The 16,445-nt window shown below is 32.3% G+C and overlaps 1 protein-coding gene across 5 annotated transcripts in view; it reads right to left on the bottom strand.

Annotated features, from left to right (window-relative positions):
- Positions 1–16,445, bottom strand: part of LOC145325825 (uncharacterized) — a 91,386-nt gene that overhangs the window by 53,207 nt on the left and 21,734 nt on the right. For 2 of the 5 annotated variants that reach the window (XM_080168790.1, XM_080168787.1), the window contains exons 3-6: positions 16,142–16,219; positions 15,179–15,232; positions 10,429–10,501; positions 8,347–8,433 (exon numbers count right to left, since the gene is read on the bottom strand). In XM_080168790.1, coding sequence (XP_080024916.1) covers positions 8,347–8,433; positions 10,429–10,501; positions 15,179–15,232; positions 16,142–16,219 — 292 coding nt within the window. Of the gene's footprint in view, positions 1–8,346; positions 8,434–10,346; positions 10,375–10,428; positions 10,502–15,178; positions 15,233–16,141; positions 16,220–16,445 lie in introns of all 5 variants that reach the window. The other 3 variants (XM_080168791.1, XM_080168789.1, XM_080168788.1) reach the window with 2 other exon arrangements.

A 16,445-nucleotide genomic window follows, 5' to 3' on the forward strand; every position in this document is an offset into this window, starting at 1 on the left:
AAATTAAGTCTCTTTATTATGAAACTAGCGGCTACGCACCTAGCATCTAGGAAATCTGTACATGAAGAGACAGAATAGCTAGAAAAATAGGTGAAAACAATCCCAATATTTAAATATGAAAATAAAATGGCCTAAAACCAAAACAGGATCTATGTGAAGTTTCTCTAAATAGAGAACCTGATCGGTTCAGAAATTCTTGAGATCTTAAGGTTCAGACAAAAAAAACTCTTAATGCTTTATATAATAGGATGTCTTTCATAAATTTGAATTTATATTGCATTAGTACTTTCATAAATAAATGTATACACACAACGCTATTAGCTGATTTCAAAGACCCAATACAAAATCAGAACAGGGTTTCCGACATGTGGGCAGAGTTACATAAAGCTCATGCTCCCTCTATTCTAGAATACTAGATCAAGAAATAGCAAATTGAAAAGTCTTAAGGAAAAAAAAAGATTGAAATCACCGAATGTAAAGAACAGAATTGTCAAAGAAAAGAGAGAATGAAAAAATCAAAGCATTTTCTGCCTAGAATGAAGAAAAAATTTATGGTATCATTGATCTTTTTGGTCATCTTTTCAACTTTGTGTTTTTACCCTAAACTTTTATATTGTCCATTGTCATATCTCTTTCGATACCTGCAAGAAAGTTATATTGTCCACATAGTATATCGAAAGTCTAAAACTGCGTTATAACTGTAAACGTTCAAAACAGAGTCTAATTCTACCTTTTAAAACTTGTAATATTTCTAGGAATAGTAAAGGCGGGATGCCTTGGCCAATAAGAGCTTTAGAACTGAATGTCTGTATGTATCAAACGATTAGGATAATGGAAAGAAAACGAAGTAGTGGGTTTTGTCGTATTTTCACAGAAGCTTTGATAGGTTATCTTAGGTCAGGTCAGGTAAGGTTAGGTATATCTAATAATTGGTCTGCAGGGCTATGTAATTGGCCCCTAAGGTTAGAGCCCCCCTCAGGGGTTAAAAGTAGGAGAAAAATAACTGTGAAAATACGACGAAACCCGTAACTTCGGTTTCTTTCCATGATCCAACGATTCTATTATTTATTTTTCAAAATATATATTTCTATCTTAGTTACTTGTAACTGTCTATTGTAAATGTATAAACAGCATTAAATAAACGTTTTAGAGGCTTTACAACTATATATAAACGTTGTTATGAAATTGTTAAATAATTTGGCGTGCAATCACCTATCAAAAATGAGTGATTTTTTTTCAAGGGAGGGATATGAAACTGGACTGTAAATCATACTGGTGCTCAAAGTTTTTTTTATATATTTTCTCAATCGTTGGCTTAAAAACTTGATCGGAAGTTTAAACTTTTGGGTATAGTCACTTTCGTTGCAACGCCCCTTAAGGGATGATTCGTCGAATTTTCAAAATGGCTATTTAGGTTAGATTAGGTTATATTGGGTTAGGTGATTGCCCCGCAGGGTTAGAGTCCCCCGCAGGGGCTAAAAATAGGAGAAAAGCTACTGTGAAAATACGAAGAAACGCCCCTTAAGGGGCGTTACCATGAAAGGGACTATACCCAAACTTTTCTACCAATAATTTAAATCTTTAAAAAAGGTAATTTTGTTTATCACAATAAGGATGTACATCAAAACCTCGCCCATTGTCTAATCCCTGAAGATCCATACATACAATACAAGCCATAGAATTTTTGGAATTAAAATTAAACCTGTTAAACTTAAGACTAAATTATATATACTGTTTTTTTTATTATTTTTTTATTAGGTACTCGAACTTTCATCTATAAATGTCTGTTTTACAATTTATATTCTGACTTTTTGTTTTGCAATGAAATAAATTGAACATTGCTGCTGAAATGGTTTTAAAGTTAAAGTTAAAGTAAATCTAGAGTTGATTGTAAAATTGTTATGTTTCAGAGCGGTTTCCATAGATATCTTATATTGTAAATATCACAATAGACTTTGTTATTAAAACCTCTAGGGGATAAATACATCATAAATCTTATTTCAATGGCTGTGATAATATAACCAATGCAATTGATTGATTTTCAATGACCCAATTGAGAGTCGGCACCCTTTCCCCCTCTAGTGTTTTAATCTAATGATAAGACAATGGCCTGTTGTAAAATTAACACTCCCAATTATGGTTAACAAAATTACCCCCTCGTTATATTAAATTTTTAGTGGACACTGTTTTTGTGTAAAACATGATCAAGGTTTTATAAATGCACCTTAAGTTTTCAAGCAAGCAAATGAGATGGCTTGTTTATAGTTTATGAAATTTTAAGCGACCAGTATATATTTCAGTTTAATTACTCCTCACTCTTAAATTATATTTTGTGCGATAATAAAAAAATATTACATTGTATGTTCTTTGCATGTCCTAACTGTGCCTGGTAATTGTCAAGAAGTTTCAACTGTATACAAAAGTGATTTAATGTTTTTAGAACAGGTTATAGTGGTGCATACCTCCTCTAGTCAACAAAAACAGAATAATAACAATGCTGTAATTCGACCTAGTTTAGTTTTATCCAGGGATAAAGGAACATATAGATAAAGAATAATAACACTGTTGTAATCCCACCTAGTTTAGTTTTATCCACGGATAAAGGAACATATAAATAAAGAATAATAACAATGCTGTAATTCTACTTAGTTTATCCAGGGATAAAGAAACATATAAATAAAGAATAATAAGAATGCTGTAACTCTACTTAGTTTATCCAGGGATAAAGGAACATATAAATAAAGAATAATAAGAATGCTGTAATTCTACTTAGTTTATCAAGGGATAAAGGAACATATAAATAAAGAATAATAAGAATGCTGTAATTCTACTTAGTCTATCCAGGGATAAAGGAACATATAAATAAAGAATAATAACAATGCTGTAATTCTACTTAGTTTATCCAGGGATAAAGGAACATATAAATAAAGAATAATAATAATGCTGTAACAATGCTAGTTTAGTTTTATCCAGGGATAAAGGAAAATATAAATAAAGAATAATAACAATGCTGTAATTCGACCTAGTTTAGTTTTATCCAGGGATAAAGGAACATATAAATAAAGAATAATAAGAATGCTGTAATTCTACTTAGTTTAGTTTTATCCAGAGATAAAGGAATATATAAATAAAGAATAATAACACTGTTGTAATTCCACCTAGTTTAGTTTATCCAGGGATAAAGGAACATATAAATAAAGAATAATAAGAATGCTGTAGTTCTACATAGTTTAGTTTTATCCAGGTATAAAGGAACATATAAATAAAGAATAATAACAATTCTGTAATTATACTTAGTTTATCCAGGAATAAAGGTACATATAAATAAAGAATAATAACAATGCTGTATTTCTACTTAGTTTATCCAGGGATAAAGGAGCATATAAATAAAGAATAATATGAATGTTGTAATTCTACATAGTTTAGTTTTATCCAGGGATAAAGAAACATATAAATAAAGAATATTAAAAATCCGAAATACTTTTAGTTAAAATCTTGTTTTTGAATGTAAAAATGTTAAAGACCATTTCAAAGTCAATTGTATTAATTTAATTTTTTTACAATGAAATAATTTAATTATTCCCAAATCCATGGTTTTATTCTAGTCCGGAATTAGATGGAAGGAAAAAGGATTTTGGGCGGATTATAGTCAGGGTTAATGGTTATTTTATTACTTTAAATCTAAATAAGGAATCTGTATTCATCTTTGAATAAAAGGTGTTTTGAAATTCATGTGCAAAGGTTTATCATTCATTTTTTTATATCGATGCGAAAACCTGAAGAGGCTAAATTTATAATACGAAACATAAAGATCCGTTCGTTATTTCTAATTTCTCCAATTTGCGACTGTGCACCTATCATTTAGGGGCTTTGTATTCAAAGATATAATAGGTGTGCAGAAAAGTAGTCTAAAACTGTCTCCAGATTTAAAACTAAAAATGTATAGACTGACACTATCCTGGGATTTAAAAGAAGCTTCCATAAAAGAGAAGTAGTTATTAAGATCTTAAGCTTCATACAAAAATACCTTACTGCTTTATATAATAGTATTACATTTTGGTATATTGCTGGTTTACAGTAAAATATTTGGGATATTTTAACAAAAAAAACCTATTCCTAAATCCAAGATTTGTAGCAGAATAAAATGAGAGACAAAACCTGAAGCAAAAATTTAACCTAGTGCTTTTAGATTCTAGGATTGGGAACGCGGTTCTAATAGACAAGAGGTACATCTAATCAGAGATCTAAAGAGATAAGACAATGGCCAATAAATTTAAAAATTATAATTTGAGAGTTAAAAATTTATTGAATTAAAACTCTGGCTTCATGGTGCACCCAGGAAAGGTCTTGAGGAGTAGAATAAGGAACTTTTGTCCGTTTCAAAATATCTCGTTCCTAGCCTTAGAAATAACTAAAAAAACATTATTTTTAAAGGTTTATTAATTAAGAATTGTCTAATTTGTAAAGGTTTTTTTTGAGATTTTCTCAGGCTAGGAATGAGATTTTTTGAAACGGTCAAAAGTTACTGATTCTACTCCACAATGTCTTTCCTGGGAGCACCATGAAGCCATAGTTCTGATTTCATAAATTTTTGACACCCATTTACTAAAAGCTATACAATTGAATGTCTGGTCATCAGCAGTTTTAAGACTTAGGATAAATTTTTAATCATCCAGAGGTGTATTATACTCATAAAAATTATTTGCGATACACAAAATTAACCCTTCTGTAGATAACTGATAATAGTTGAAATGTTTGGACACCTTGCCTAATGAACTAACTAATAAAATATTTACCAAAGGTGTTAAGCAAACGAATGAGAAAACATTAATATACAAATTTAAGGACTAGTGTAACAAACAGCTAATATTTCCTCTCTCCTTGAGATCTAAAATATATAGGAAAGATAAATCCCTTATAAACCTGCGACCCTAGCATCTAGGGATCTGGGTTCGAGGAGAAATGATGGGGAAAAATAGCCTTAAGCCAAGACATGAAAAGAAAATTAAAATAGCTTAAAACCCTCCCGTGCTTAGGTATCCCTAAAATGGAGAACTCAATCGGATCAGTGGTTCTATGTTCGCCAACCATTTACCAGGGATCGACAGCTGCGAATAAGCCTCAAATTTAAACCAGCTAGTATGACAAAATAAAATTCTCCAAAATATGGATTGTCCGTATAGGAACAGGTTAAGACATCCAGCTGAATGTTTAAGTTATAATATGACAATTTTACTGAAGCGTGGATGCCGAGACCTGCTTTTTAAATGACCAGAATACCTAACCCTACCAAGATGGCTGCCTGACAATCCTACTGGCGGGAAAATGTCTGCAATATCGTCTGTCCGATATCAATCAACAGAAACAGAAAAAAATATTTTGTTTTTGTCATACTTTTTTCAAGAAAAATTGTTTTATTTTATAAAACGTTTTTAGATTAAATGATTTTGATAGAATTCTTAATAAATAGAAAGTGTTTATGTGTTATTGTGTAAATATGTATATTTAAAAAAAATTTAATTTATATGTTAATAACATTTTATAATATTTATTAAATTTTATTTTGACTCTTTATAGCTAAAGCTAATTTATTGTAAATCTTAAACTATTCTTATCAAAGAGTTGTACTTTGTAAAAAACTAAATGATTTTAATATTTAGTCTTTTGAAAGAAATAAAACTTTTAAAAATGTACGTCAACTTAATTGGTAAAGTGTCGGCTGGCCGTCGTGCAAGTGTTAGGTTCGAGTATTGACCACATAGTATCGGGCGCGTAGTAAGAAAAAAGGAGAATGCCTTGGCACAAAAAACTCAATATCATACAGTTTTGACATCCAGACAATCTTGCAATCAAAGGGTTACTATTCTAAATACCTTTGGTTTTTGGACATAAATAATAATATATGTCTTTGAAGGGTATATTGAAATATCAATAGAATTTAAAATCAACCAAGGATAATAACATCCATAAAAGCAAACCTTTAAAAATACGATATTACAAATGAACAAAAACACATATAGAGTATTAGAACTTGAAAAGCACAATATTAATTTTTAAGTTTAAACAGTGTTGTATATAAATAAAGGATACTGTTTAAGGACATACTCATATGTTTAGGACTTTATCATGGCGATGCTTCACTTATAATACTTTACTTTGTTGTCCTAGGAATCAATATTACAAAAATCAGATGAATTGGATAAATATATCAAACAAAAAAGTGATGTCAAAAAATCATCATGCAAAGTTTAAAACCTATAGAACATTAAAGAAGATATAGAAGATAAAAGCTGACCGTTACGTACTGACAGACGAACGAACGGAGAGACCATAATGATAGAAAAGCTTCGCTTCTAACAAGGTTTTTAGGTGTGAAAATTCAATTTCCTCTAGAAGATGAAATGTTGATAGTTCATTTCTGATAAAATATAATAAACAAATAAAATCAAGGAGAATATTTTGTTTTGTTTTATATTGTCAAATATTCTTAGAACAGCATATACAAATATGCGAGCACGAAGATTTTTTTAGGGGGGGGGGGAAGGGTTTAAGAAGGAAGGGAATGAGAGAAGTTATGTTTCCACCCCCTCCCCCCTCTTCATATAGCAAACATTAATATTAGAGTTAAAGAAATAATCCGGGTACAGTCCTTTTCGTGGCAACGCCTCTTCAGGGGTGTTTCGTCATATTTTCACAATAGCCTTTTCCCTATTTCTAGCCCCTTGCGGGGCACTCTAACCTGGTGGGCAATCACCGAACCCAACTTAACCTAACCTAAAAAAACTTATCAAAAGCTAATGTGAAAATACGATGAACCGCTCCTTAAGAGTCACGAAAATTCTATCAAATATATAAAAATTGATAAACGGAAATTATCAATTTGAACGTGCCTAAATTAATTAACGATTAGAGCTATCTGTTACGGGCAGAATTACCCCAATTTTATAAAAGCTTAGCCTTATCAAATCAACTGGTATTCTACAGGATCAAGGTATAACCAACAAGCGAAATAAATCTAAAATAATATTTGGGGGGCAGACGTAAAGGTCGTCAATTCTACTATTTGTTGACCCCCAACGACATATGAAAATACGTTTCGTGTTTTTTTTCGAATTAATTTCGTTGTACGTATAAGCTGGGTTTTCTAGAGATGAAAGTAAAGAGATAGAAATTGTTTTTTAATAATAAAGAAATCTTTAATCAAGAGTTTACTATTATTTTTAATAACATTTTGGAATGTAATAAACATAATGAAAAAACTAGTAAATTGAAAAGAATTTTTGATATTTAATCAACTCCCAAATGTACTTATGTATACAGTAAGGACTTTGAATTTATAATAAAAATAAGAGTGGGTATTCTAAATATCCTAAAGGTTATTTTAAAACATACTTTTTATTGTAGTGATGTCGCTAAAGAAAATTTAATAACATAACATTTAAATACATAATAATAAATACCTGTTTAGTTTATTTTAAAGATAAATTGAAAATAAGGGAGGATGTTAGTTTTTTTCTTTCTTAATACCTAACCCGGACCCTGCGGGATGACCTAACTCGAGACACACAAAGTGTCCGGCAAAAGGAGCAGTGTCAGGTTAATAGATCCATCAATTTTAAAGGGATTTTCCTCTCATCTCTCCCATTTATGACGTCACACGGCACATTTTGTCGGACACTTGTTCGAGTCTCACCTAACTCCTGCTGGGCTACCTGTTCCCGATTAGACCTAACCAAGCCTATACCTCAACAAAATTTCACCCACCATTTTTGACAATTAATTTCAAAATAAAGGTGATTAGGAGGGGGTGATTTCTTTAATCGAATTGGCGTTTTCATTGAAACCGTTTTTTGGTATGTCAAACGCTTTAGTCAATAATCCTATCAGTATATCATGAACCAACTCATCAAGCCGCCACCGATATTTTAGTCAATACAAAATATTAATGATTTAAATCAAAGTTCAAGATTTATTTCAAAATATCAATTTTGTTTAAAATACATACGGATGTAGCTATTTTTTCTTGAAATATCGTTTTACTTTAATAAACAAATGTAGCGCCTGCTTTTGATCTAGTGCATTCACTCTAACATGAAAGCAAGGTAATATCATGGGTTTATTGAACTGTAAATTATACTGGCACCCAATCACGTTATCTGATTCGTTGGAAATAAAACCTTGGGTACATTCATTGAATTTTGATTGGTTGGTTTCGAACCATTATTAAACATTTATTTCATTATACAGAAGGAATAATTTTGGTTATCAGTATTGCGGATAAATTTTATATATTATTAATTGTCTTATCTCTGAATAATATCACATAAAAATGTAGAATTAACCTACCGTAGAGTCCAGATCCAGGTAGGATGAAGATTCCTCCAGGTTTCTGGCAGTGGAGCTAACTGGGGCTGGCATCATGTAATCCTGTGCCTGCAATATAATTTCATATATCAAAGTTATATAATAAGTTTATTATTTGTATACTTTGGAGACTTTTATTGAAATTTTATTGGTTGGTTAATTAACTTAAGTGTTAAAATGTTTCAACCATTAATAGTAATGTACAGAAGTGGTAGTTTTGTATATCATCATTGGGGATGTATTTAGTACTTTCTTAAGTTCTAAGTCCTAAATCTACCTTCATAATATTAATAACATTTCAAATAGTAACTACTGCATTATAACTAAACATATTTTAAAGAAAAAGTCTTAATTATCAATCGCATCTCTTAGTGTAAAGTGAATCAAGAAAATAATGCTTGGTCAGTTTATCGTTTTTGGCTATCAAACACTTTAACAAAGTCAAACTGTCTCAAATTACACAAATTTCATCTGTAAACAATTTATAACATGGAAAAGGAAGAAATAGTAAGTTATTACTTCATGGATGCTATGGGTGCGTGCAGCCGCATGTAAATGACATAGAAACAAGAAAGCGTTGTTTAAAAGTAGCGGGAGCCAAATCTCTTCTTTTTTTGTCCCAACACCCGGGGTATCAGATTAATCTACACCCTTACAGACAGCCAACTCTTTAATTGTACGACATTTGTCTAACATTACACATTACAAAGCAGAAGTAAGAACCATTCTTAACGTCTTTAGTTCTGATGCGGTGTTAGGTTAATATTCGATCCTCTCATCTTATCGACAACGTATGTCTTGAGCCACGGTCGCGGGTAGCCTCTTGTAAATGACAAAGCAACAAGAACGGTGGAAGAAGTTGGAGTTCATAACTATTTTCAGAATTCTTCAAACTTGTTTTACCCCCTCTCTTTTTCCTTTCCCTATTTACTAGCTATTTCTGGACAATCTATAATTTTTTTTTTTTATAAAATTTAAATCTGTTTGGTTTTCCTTTGCAATTAACCCTTACAGATTAAGGGGGGGGGGGGTTATATTGACTACCCCCTCTAGTTTTTTCAATGTCATTTTTTTATAGGTAAGATAGAGAATTGTGACTTCATGACTTTTTAAGTTTAGTAATTATACGTCGACAAGAGTTGATCTTATAAGGATATCTGGTCTGTGTCGGTCGTGGCGTCCGATGGCCAGCAAAAGTATTTTTTTTGTTATAAAAAATAAAAGTTCCACATAAAATTTTGTGACCCTAGCTTTAAAATTGGCCGCTCTACAGCTGTTTTAATATTTAGCGGCTAGCCGCTAAACAGCGGCTAAGGAGCGGTCTGACCACTATGACTAGAAAAAGTAATTTTCTCTAAATATGCACATGAACCACCAGAAATTTTTTTATGTCTCTAACTGTAACAGGAGCCGAGATAAAGGGAGGGGTCAAATTAGCCCCCCCCCCCCGATCTATTAAGGTGGGAATTTGGGCCCGATCTGTAAGGGTTGAGCTTTTTTTAGGTACAGGGAAGCTTTTTAACTATTTTGGGAGAGCGTATCTCCACCCATCCAATTTTAAATCCTCCCCCAAATTTTTAAAAAATATTTCTTATTAAAACTCACATTAAAAAGTAGAAGGGCGGTTGACTTATCCCCCTCCCACCTTAAGAACACCTAGAGGCTTCTAGGGGGCGTTGCCCCTAGTCTATCTTAAAATAAAAGCTATGTCTTGCATTTTTTTTTTCAATTAGGTGTTTGATCACGAATTGCATATGGTAAAAAAATATTTTATTATTTAATTGTTATCATAATAAGATAAAAGATATGCTTGAAAATTGTTTTAATAGCTATTATTATAAATATGTTGCATTTTTAAAAAAACGTGAAAATTAAGATCAGAATTTGCGTAAATTTTATACACATTTGTGTCATTTCTATTTTAGGATTTTTCCAAGAAGCAACCAACAAGAACATATTGATTAAAAATGGCGTACACAAACCTGATCTAGAGAAAACATGGATGTAGACCTCTGTAGGCTTGTGTCTAACTGATGGATAGAGAGATAGATAGATAATACCAACCTGATCTAGAGAGAACATGGATGTAGACCTCTGTAGGCTTGTGTCCAACTGATGCTCAGTAAACTTCTTCTTTCTACAACAAAAAATAAGGATGACAACATCCATGAGTAGCGAAGCAGAAGTTTCAGCCTTCTATCTCAAGTGGCAGCCGAGAAAATCCTATTTCCCCCATAGCATTACGGACTGACAGACGAACAGACTGACTGACTAAGTGAATTATAGAGCAATTTCGTTACTAAAATAAGTTTTAATGTCATTACATTGTAAGCTATAGGTTTTGAGTTGTGCCTGTTTATGGGTCATGGTATTCCTTTGACTTTTTGGTCGGCGGGAAACTGATTGATTCGACTTTTGGCTCCATCCTACGTCATATCTAAAGGTGTTATAAATAGTTCCTTCTGCTGCTATGTCATATGCGTGATATTAATAGTATGTAGAATGCCGTGGCCTAACTCACTTAGACCATCTAGAAAAGGTCGTGCTGTCAAACGGTTAGTTGTCTGTTGGACGTTTGGCAGCGTAATGATGCACTTCATTGGCCAGATTTGGTTCAGAGATATATTATAATTAATCAGACCTCTAGAGGTTATACTTAGAGACAATGGGCTGTTTATTACACTAGTCCCAAAAGTCTTATGTTAACGTTTTCTTATAAGTTGGCTAAACAACTTTGGGGACTTTTAGTCAATTTTGATTGGTTAGTTTATTAATTTGAGTGTCTAAACGTTTCAATCACTAATTGCAATCTACAAATAGGATAATTTTGTGGATAACCATTGTGGATGTATGTCAATTTATCGGCCATTGTCCTATTGATTCCGATCCCAGGGTTATACTGGTTAGCAAGATCTGACCGAAAATGTAATATTGCTTCGCGCACTCGAAAATTATTCATTAACAAGGATGACAACATCCATAAAAGCGAAGCACTGAAACGGTTGGACAAACGTACATTAACACTTATAGAGTGTCAGAACTAAATAATCAGAATATAGATGTATAAGAATCAAAGCAAAATTGTAAGTAAAATTGTTGAAAAACTGCTTGATACAGGATAATGTTTATGGACATACTTACATTTTTAGGACTTGATTATATAGTTGCTTCGCTTATAACATTATACTTTGTTGTCCCAGGAATCAACATACCAAAAATCAGATCAATCGGATGATTAGATCACATAGAACACATCATTTGCTGTTAAAAAAGTAAAAAAATCAACATGTTTAAAATGGACGTACGGACATTCTTGTAGTGATTATAGAGTTGCTACGCTTTCTAAATCGTACCTAACTACTAAAGGAATCACCATGCAAAGTTTGAAATCGATAGGACAATTCTAACATGCCTAAATTAATGAAAAAGGCTATCCGTTACGGACGGACGTACGGATGAACCGACCCTAATTATAGAAAGGCTTCGCTTTTAAAAATATCAAAAGTATTGCAGTTTCAATATTTTGATTTAACTATTCTCATTTAATCAACACGAAATTTAGAAATTCAAACTGGAATAGAATATAACAAAAATAAATATAGAAAGACTAGATGATGAATTCTTTAATTGGAACAATAGTAAGGAAGAATCTAACATTATTGGTTTAAAACATTATTGGTTTAAAATTGTACACATTTTTTAATGATACAATAAAATGACCCTTTCTGTAGATTACAAATGGTAGTTGAAGCGCTTGGAGACTCAACTTAATGAACCAATCAATCAAAAAATAATAAATGTTCCATTAAAGTTTTAAGTGTCCTATTAAGTAAACGTTATAATAACTTTGGGGACTAGTGAAATAAACAGCCCATTGTCCCCTCCCTACCTGACTTTTTGTTGTTGTTGTTTTTCAAAAGACTGTAGGCTAGTCAGTCAAATGAGCAGGTATAAGTTTTATTAAAACTATTTTGCTTTAAAATTGTTGAACTATTTAAATTTTCTAAAAGTAACTTTTGCAGAGAGGGAGGTGACTCATAAGATATTTAGGATCTACTGCAGTTCACGGTAAAATATTGCTGGTAACGCAATTTTCCAAAAATCTATGAATTTTAAAGGCTGCTAGCTGCCAAACGGCTGAACATACAGATCATGCCTGCACACTGTTTTAAGCGGCATAAGAAGGCCTACAAATAATCTGGAATAGCCATAAATAAATAATGCATAATTATCTCACAGTGCAGAGAAATGCGCAAAAAAGACCTATTTTACGCGTTTTTTCTTTAGTGAAGCTATCCCTGTGCATCATTGGATCTTGTCTTTTCCAGATTATTTGTATGCCTTCTTGTACCGCTTAAAATGGTGTGCGGGTATGATCTGTACGTTCAGCCGTTTGGCAGCTAGCAGCCTTTAAAATTCATAGATTTTTGGAAAATTGCGTTACCAGCAACATTTTACCGTGAACTGCAGTAGATCCGAGATTTATAATAACGTTATCTTATTCATTGGCTTAACAACTTTGGGGACTTTCATTGACTTTCGATTGGTTGGTTTATTATGTTGTGTGTCCAAATGTTTCAAGAACTAATAAAAATCTACAGAAGGGGTGCTTTCATGTATAATCAAGTTTTATAATTATGTTATCTTATTCATTGGCTTTACAATTTTGATTGGTTGGTTCATTAGGTTGAGTGTTCAAGCGCTTCAACAACTAATTGTAATTTACAGAAGGGGTACTTTCATGTATCATCAAGTTTTATAATGATGTTATTTTATTCATTGGCTTAACAACTTTGGGGACTTTCATTGAATTTTGATTTGTTGGTTCATTATGTTGAGTGTCTAAACGTTTCAACTACTAATTGTAAATTATAGAAGGGGTACTTTCATGTATAATCAAGTTTTATAATAATGTTATCTTATTCATTGGCTTAACAACTTTGGGGACTTTCATTGAATTTTGATTGGTAAGTTCATTGGGTTGAGTGTATACTAGTGTATCACTAATTTTAATCTACAGAAGGGGTGCTTTCATGTATCATCATTGGGGATGTATATCAATTTATCGGCCATTGTCTTATCCCTTTAGATCCTTGCACCTTTGCCTAACTTTACTTAGAGGTTTAATAAGTTTTAATGTTCAAAAAAAGAAGTCAATATGATTTCATAAAATTTCATAAGGATAGCAATTTAATGTTTATCTGCTGGATTAGAATCGGTTCTGGGCCATACTGAAAATTGTGTATCGTATAAAAAAACATATAAATTTTTCACGAATAATAAAACAACAAAATCATAAAAATACATAAATTTCATTGGCCCCAAATCTTATATTTTTTCATTTTACTATACGCGGAAAGCTGCCTACTATATGAAGCGAAAATAACTATTCTTATATCTAAATCATATAAAATATCACAAATTTCATAACCAAAACTGTTTGGTTTAAAAAATTTCAAATACATATCTAAAATCTTTATTCATTTCGAAATTTTTTTAGGATTACTTTTCTCTGTCTGTGAGTAAGTCTGGGCTGAAAAATGCGGCCAACTAGCAAAATATTGACAAATCGCTTTTTGGGTGAAAAGGTTGTTGATCTGGTGTATAAATAAACAACAAGGACGATTTCAACAATTTCAAAGAAATTGCGCAGCCATAAAAATAAACACGTGCAGATGAACCTAGTCATAGTGTCTAACTTTTTTTTGTGACGTAACAAAAATCTATCTCTTTTTTAGGGGTTTCCTTTCCCACCTCCCCTTTCACCCTTTGATTTTTGTTACGTCACAAAGATAAAAAGTTAGACACTATTACTAGGTTCCGTGCAGATCCCACTTCCACCTCCTTTCTTATTAACATTTTTCAGAGGGGTGTAGTAGATCTTTTTTTAACATTATAAACATACCAGCCCAGCCGTTTAAAGGATCGAAAGTAACCTACAAACACACACACGCTGTAAAAGAGACAAAATGAAACTGTTAAAAATTCTCATTTACTTTGTCCATAAATAACTAATAATAAACACAATTATAAAGAAGCAACGTATAAAGAAGCAACGCTGCATAAAATCTAAAATGGTAGACAAATTCAGGAAATCGTGACAATAATTTTGCGGAATTTACCTTAAAAAACAAAATGGAAAGCAAAAATTAAATGCTTAAAGTACAAAGGTTTTAACTCTCAAGATAATGGTTAGGCATTTGAAATTTTATTTGTATAGTCCCTTTCTCAATAGCTTTTCTCCTATTTCTAGCCCCTGCGGGGCCAATTGCCTTACCCTGCGGGGCAATCACCCAACCTGATATAACTTAACCTAACCTAATATAACCTATAAAAGGCCATTGTGAAAATACGACGAAACGCCCCTCAAGAGGCGTTGTTATGAAAGGAATTATACCCAAAATTTTATATGCCAGTTTTAATAAGGATAAGTGTAAAAAATAGCTCTCAATATTTATTCTATTTTATAAAGTAGTAAGATTTTTTTGTCTGAAGCTACAGATCTTAATAACTACTCAGCTTAACTTGACACAAGGATATTAGGTTAAGTAACATCCAACAGACAATCAACTCTTTGATTGCACGACATTTGTCCATGAAGGTCTAACTTTTGCTCCTATTTATGGGCTAAGTCATCCCCCTCCTCTAACTATTTATTTCGAACACTAAACATAGCAGCAGTAGGAACCATTTCAACGTTTTAGTTATAGCGAGATTCGAACCTAACACCTACCCGACGACGAGCGGATGCGCTACGTGATGAGCCAAGGTCGCGGGTTTATAGCGTAGTTACTCAACAAAAAAGACATACTACCTGATGTCCATGGTGGGAGCTCCGTGACCAGGCCGTCCAAACATGCGCAACCTACAACATTATTTTTTTCATGGAAATTTTTCCTTCAAAAATACTTGTCTTATAATTTAATTTTAAGAAACTTTAACAAAACATGAAATAAATATTTTGAAACTCTACAACCAAGATTTTTTTTTTATATATAAAGGGGTTATTTTGTTAATTATCATTGTGCATGTACATCAAAATACCGTCTATTGTCTTTTCCCTTATGAATTTATATACTGAATATAGTTTTTATCTCCTTTTATCCAGGGGGGGAGGTGATATTGGGCTGTTTATTACACTAGTCCCTAAAGTTCTAATTTAATCTTTTCATATTTATTGGCTTTTAACAACTTTTGGGACTTCTATTTAATTTTTATAGGTCGGTTCAGTAAGTTGAGTATCCAAACGAATCAACCATTTACTGTAATCTACAGAAGGGGTAGTTTTGTGCATCATCATTTGGTCTACATAAATTTACCGGCCCCTATCCCTTATATCCCTGCCTTTGATCTAAAGACTACCCATACAAAACAAAAAAGAAGACAAAAAAGCATCTTATCAAGAACGAACATCCTAATACCTATACAGAAGCTCTTTATAGTGCCTATAACAATGACGTCATACAATACAAATGGCTAATGATAGGCCAATACACAGATTAAATTACCAATAGCAAGTAACTATACATTTTAATTGATCAATGGTAGGCCATATGACGTAATTTTTTAAGCACTATTGTTGAGGCAGTTTCTCAGCCTTTGTGTGTTCTACTCTCTAAAAACATCCAATCCCCTTAAATTATGAAAGGTTGAAAATATGGATGACGACTTTTCAATAATCTCCTATGTATGTATCGCGGCATGTGCGCATAATCTCCTGTGTACACTAACCAAGAGAAAAGCTTCACCTATACACCAAGAATTATGATATTCTTACTTGGCAAGCTCCTTGATATCCTCAAGATCTCGGGCATTCAACTGCTCCTCTTCTTGCTTCTTTATATTATACAGGCGTCTAGATTAATAATTAATTGTCTATAATACAAAGTAGAACGATGTCTGTCCGTCCGCACGTCTGTCAGTCTATTAGAGGCTTTAGATCTCGGTAACCACTGAACCAATTGGGCTTTACTCTACAGGGAATACAGATACTAGTTTTGCGTTTGGATTAGGCAAAAACATTAGAAAAACTTACCTTCCTAAATTTTATTGTAAAAATATCATGTGTTGCAATTTTCCTA

This window comes from Acartia tonsa, chromosome 8 (genome assembly GCF_053477335.1).
Source record: "Acartia tonsa isolate MP-2025a chromosome 8, ASM5347733v1, whole genome shotgun sequence".
Lineage (NCBI taxonomy): Eukaryota > Metazoa > Arthropoda > Copepoda > Calanoida > Acartiidae > Acartia > Acartia tonsa.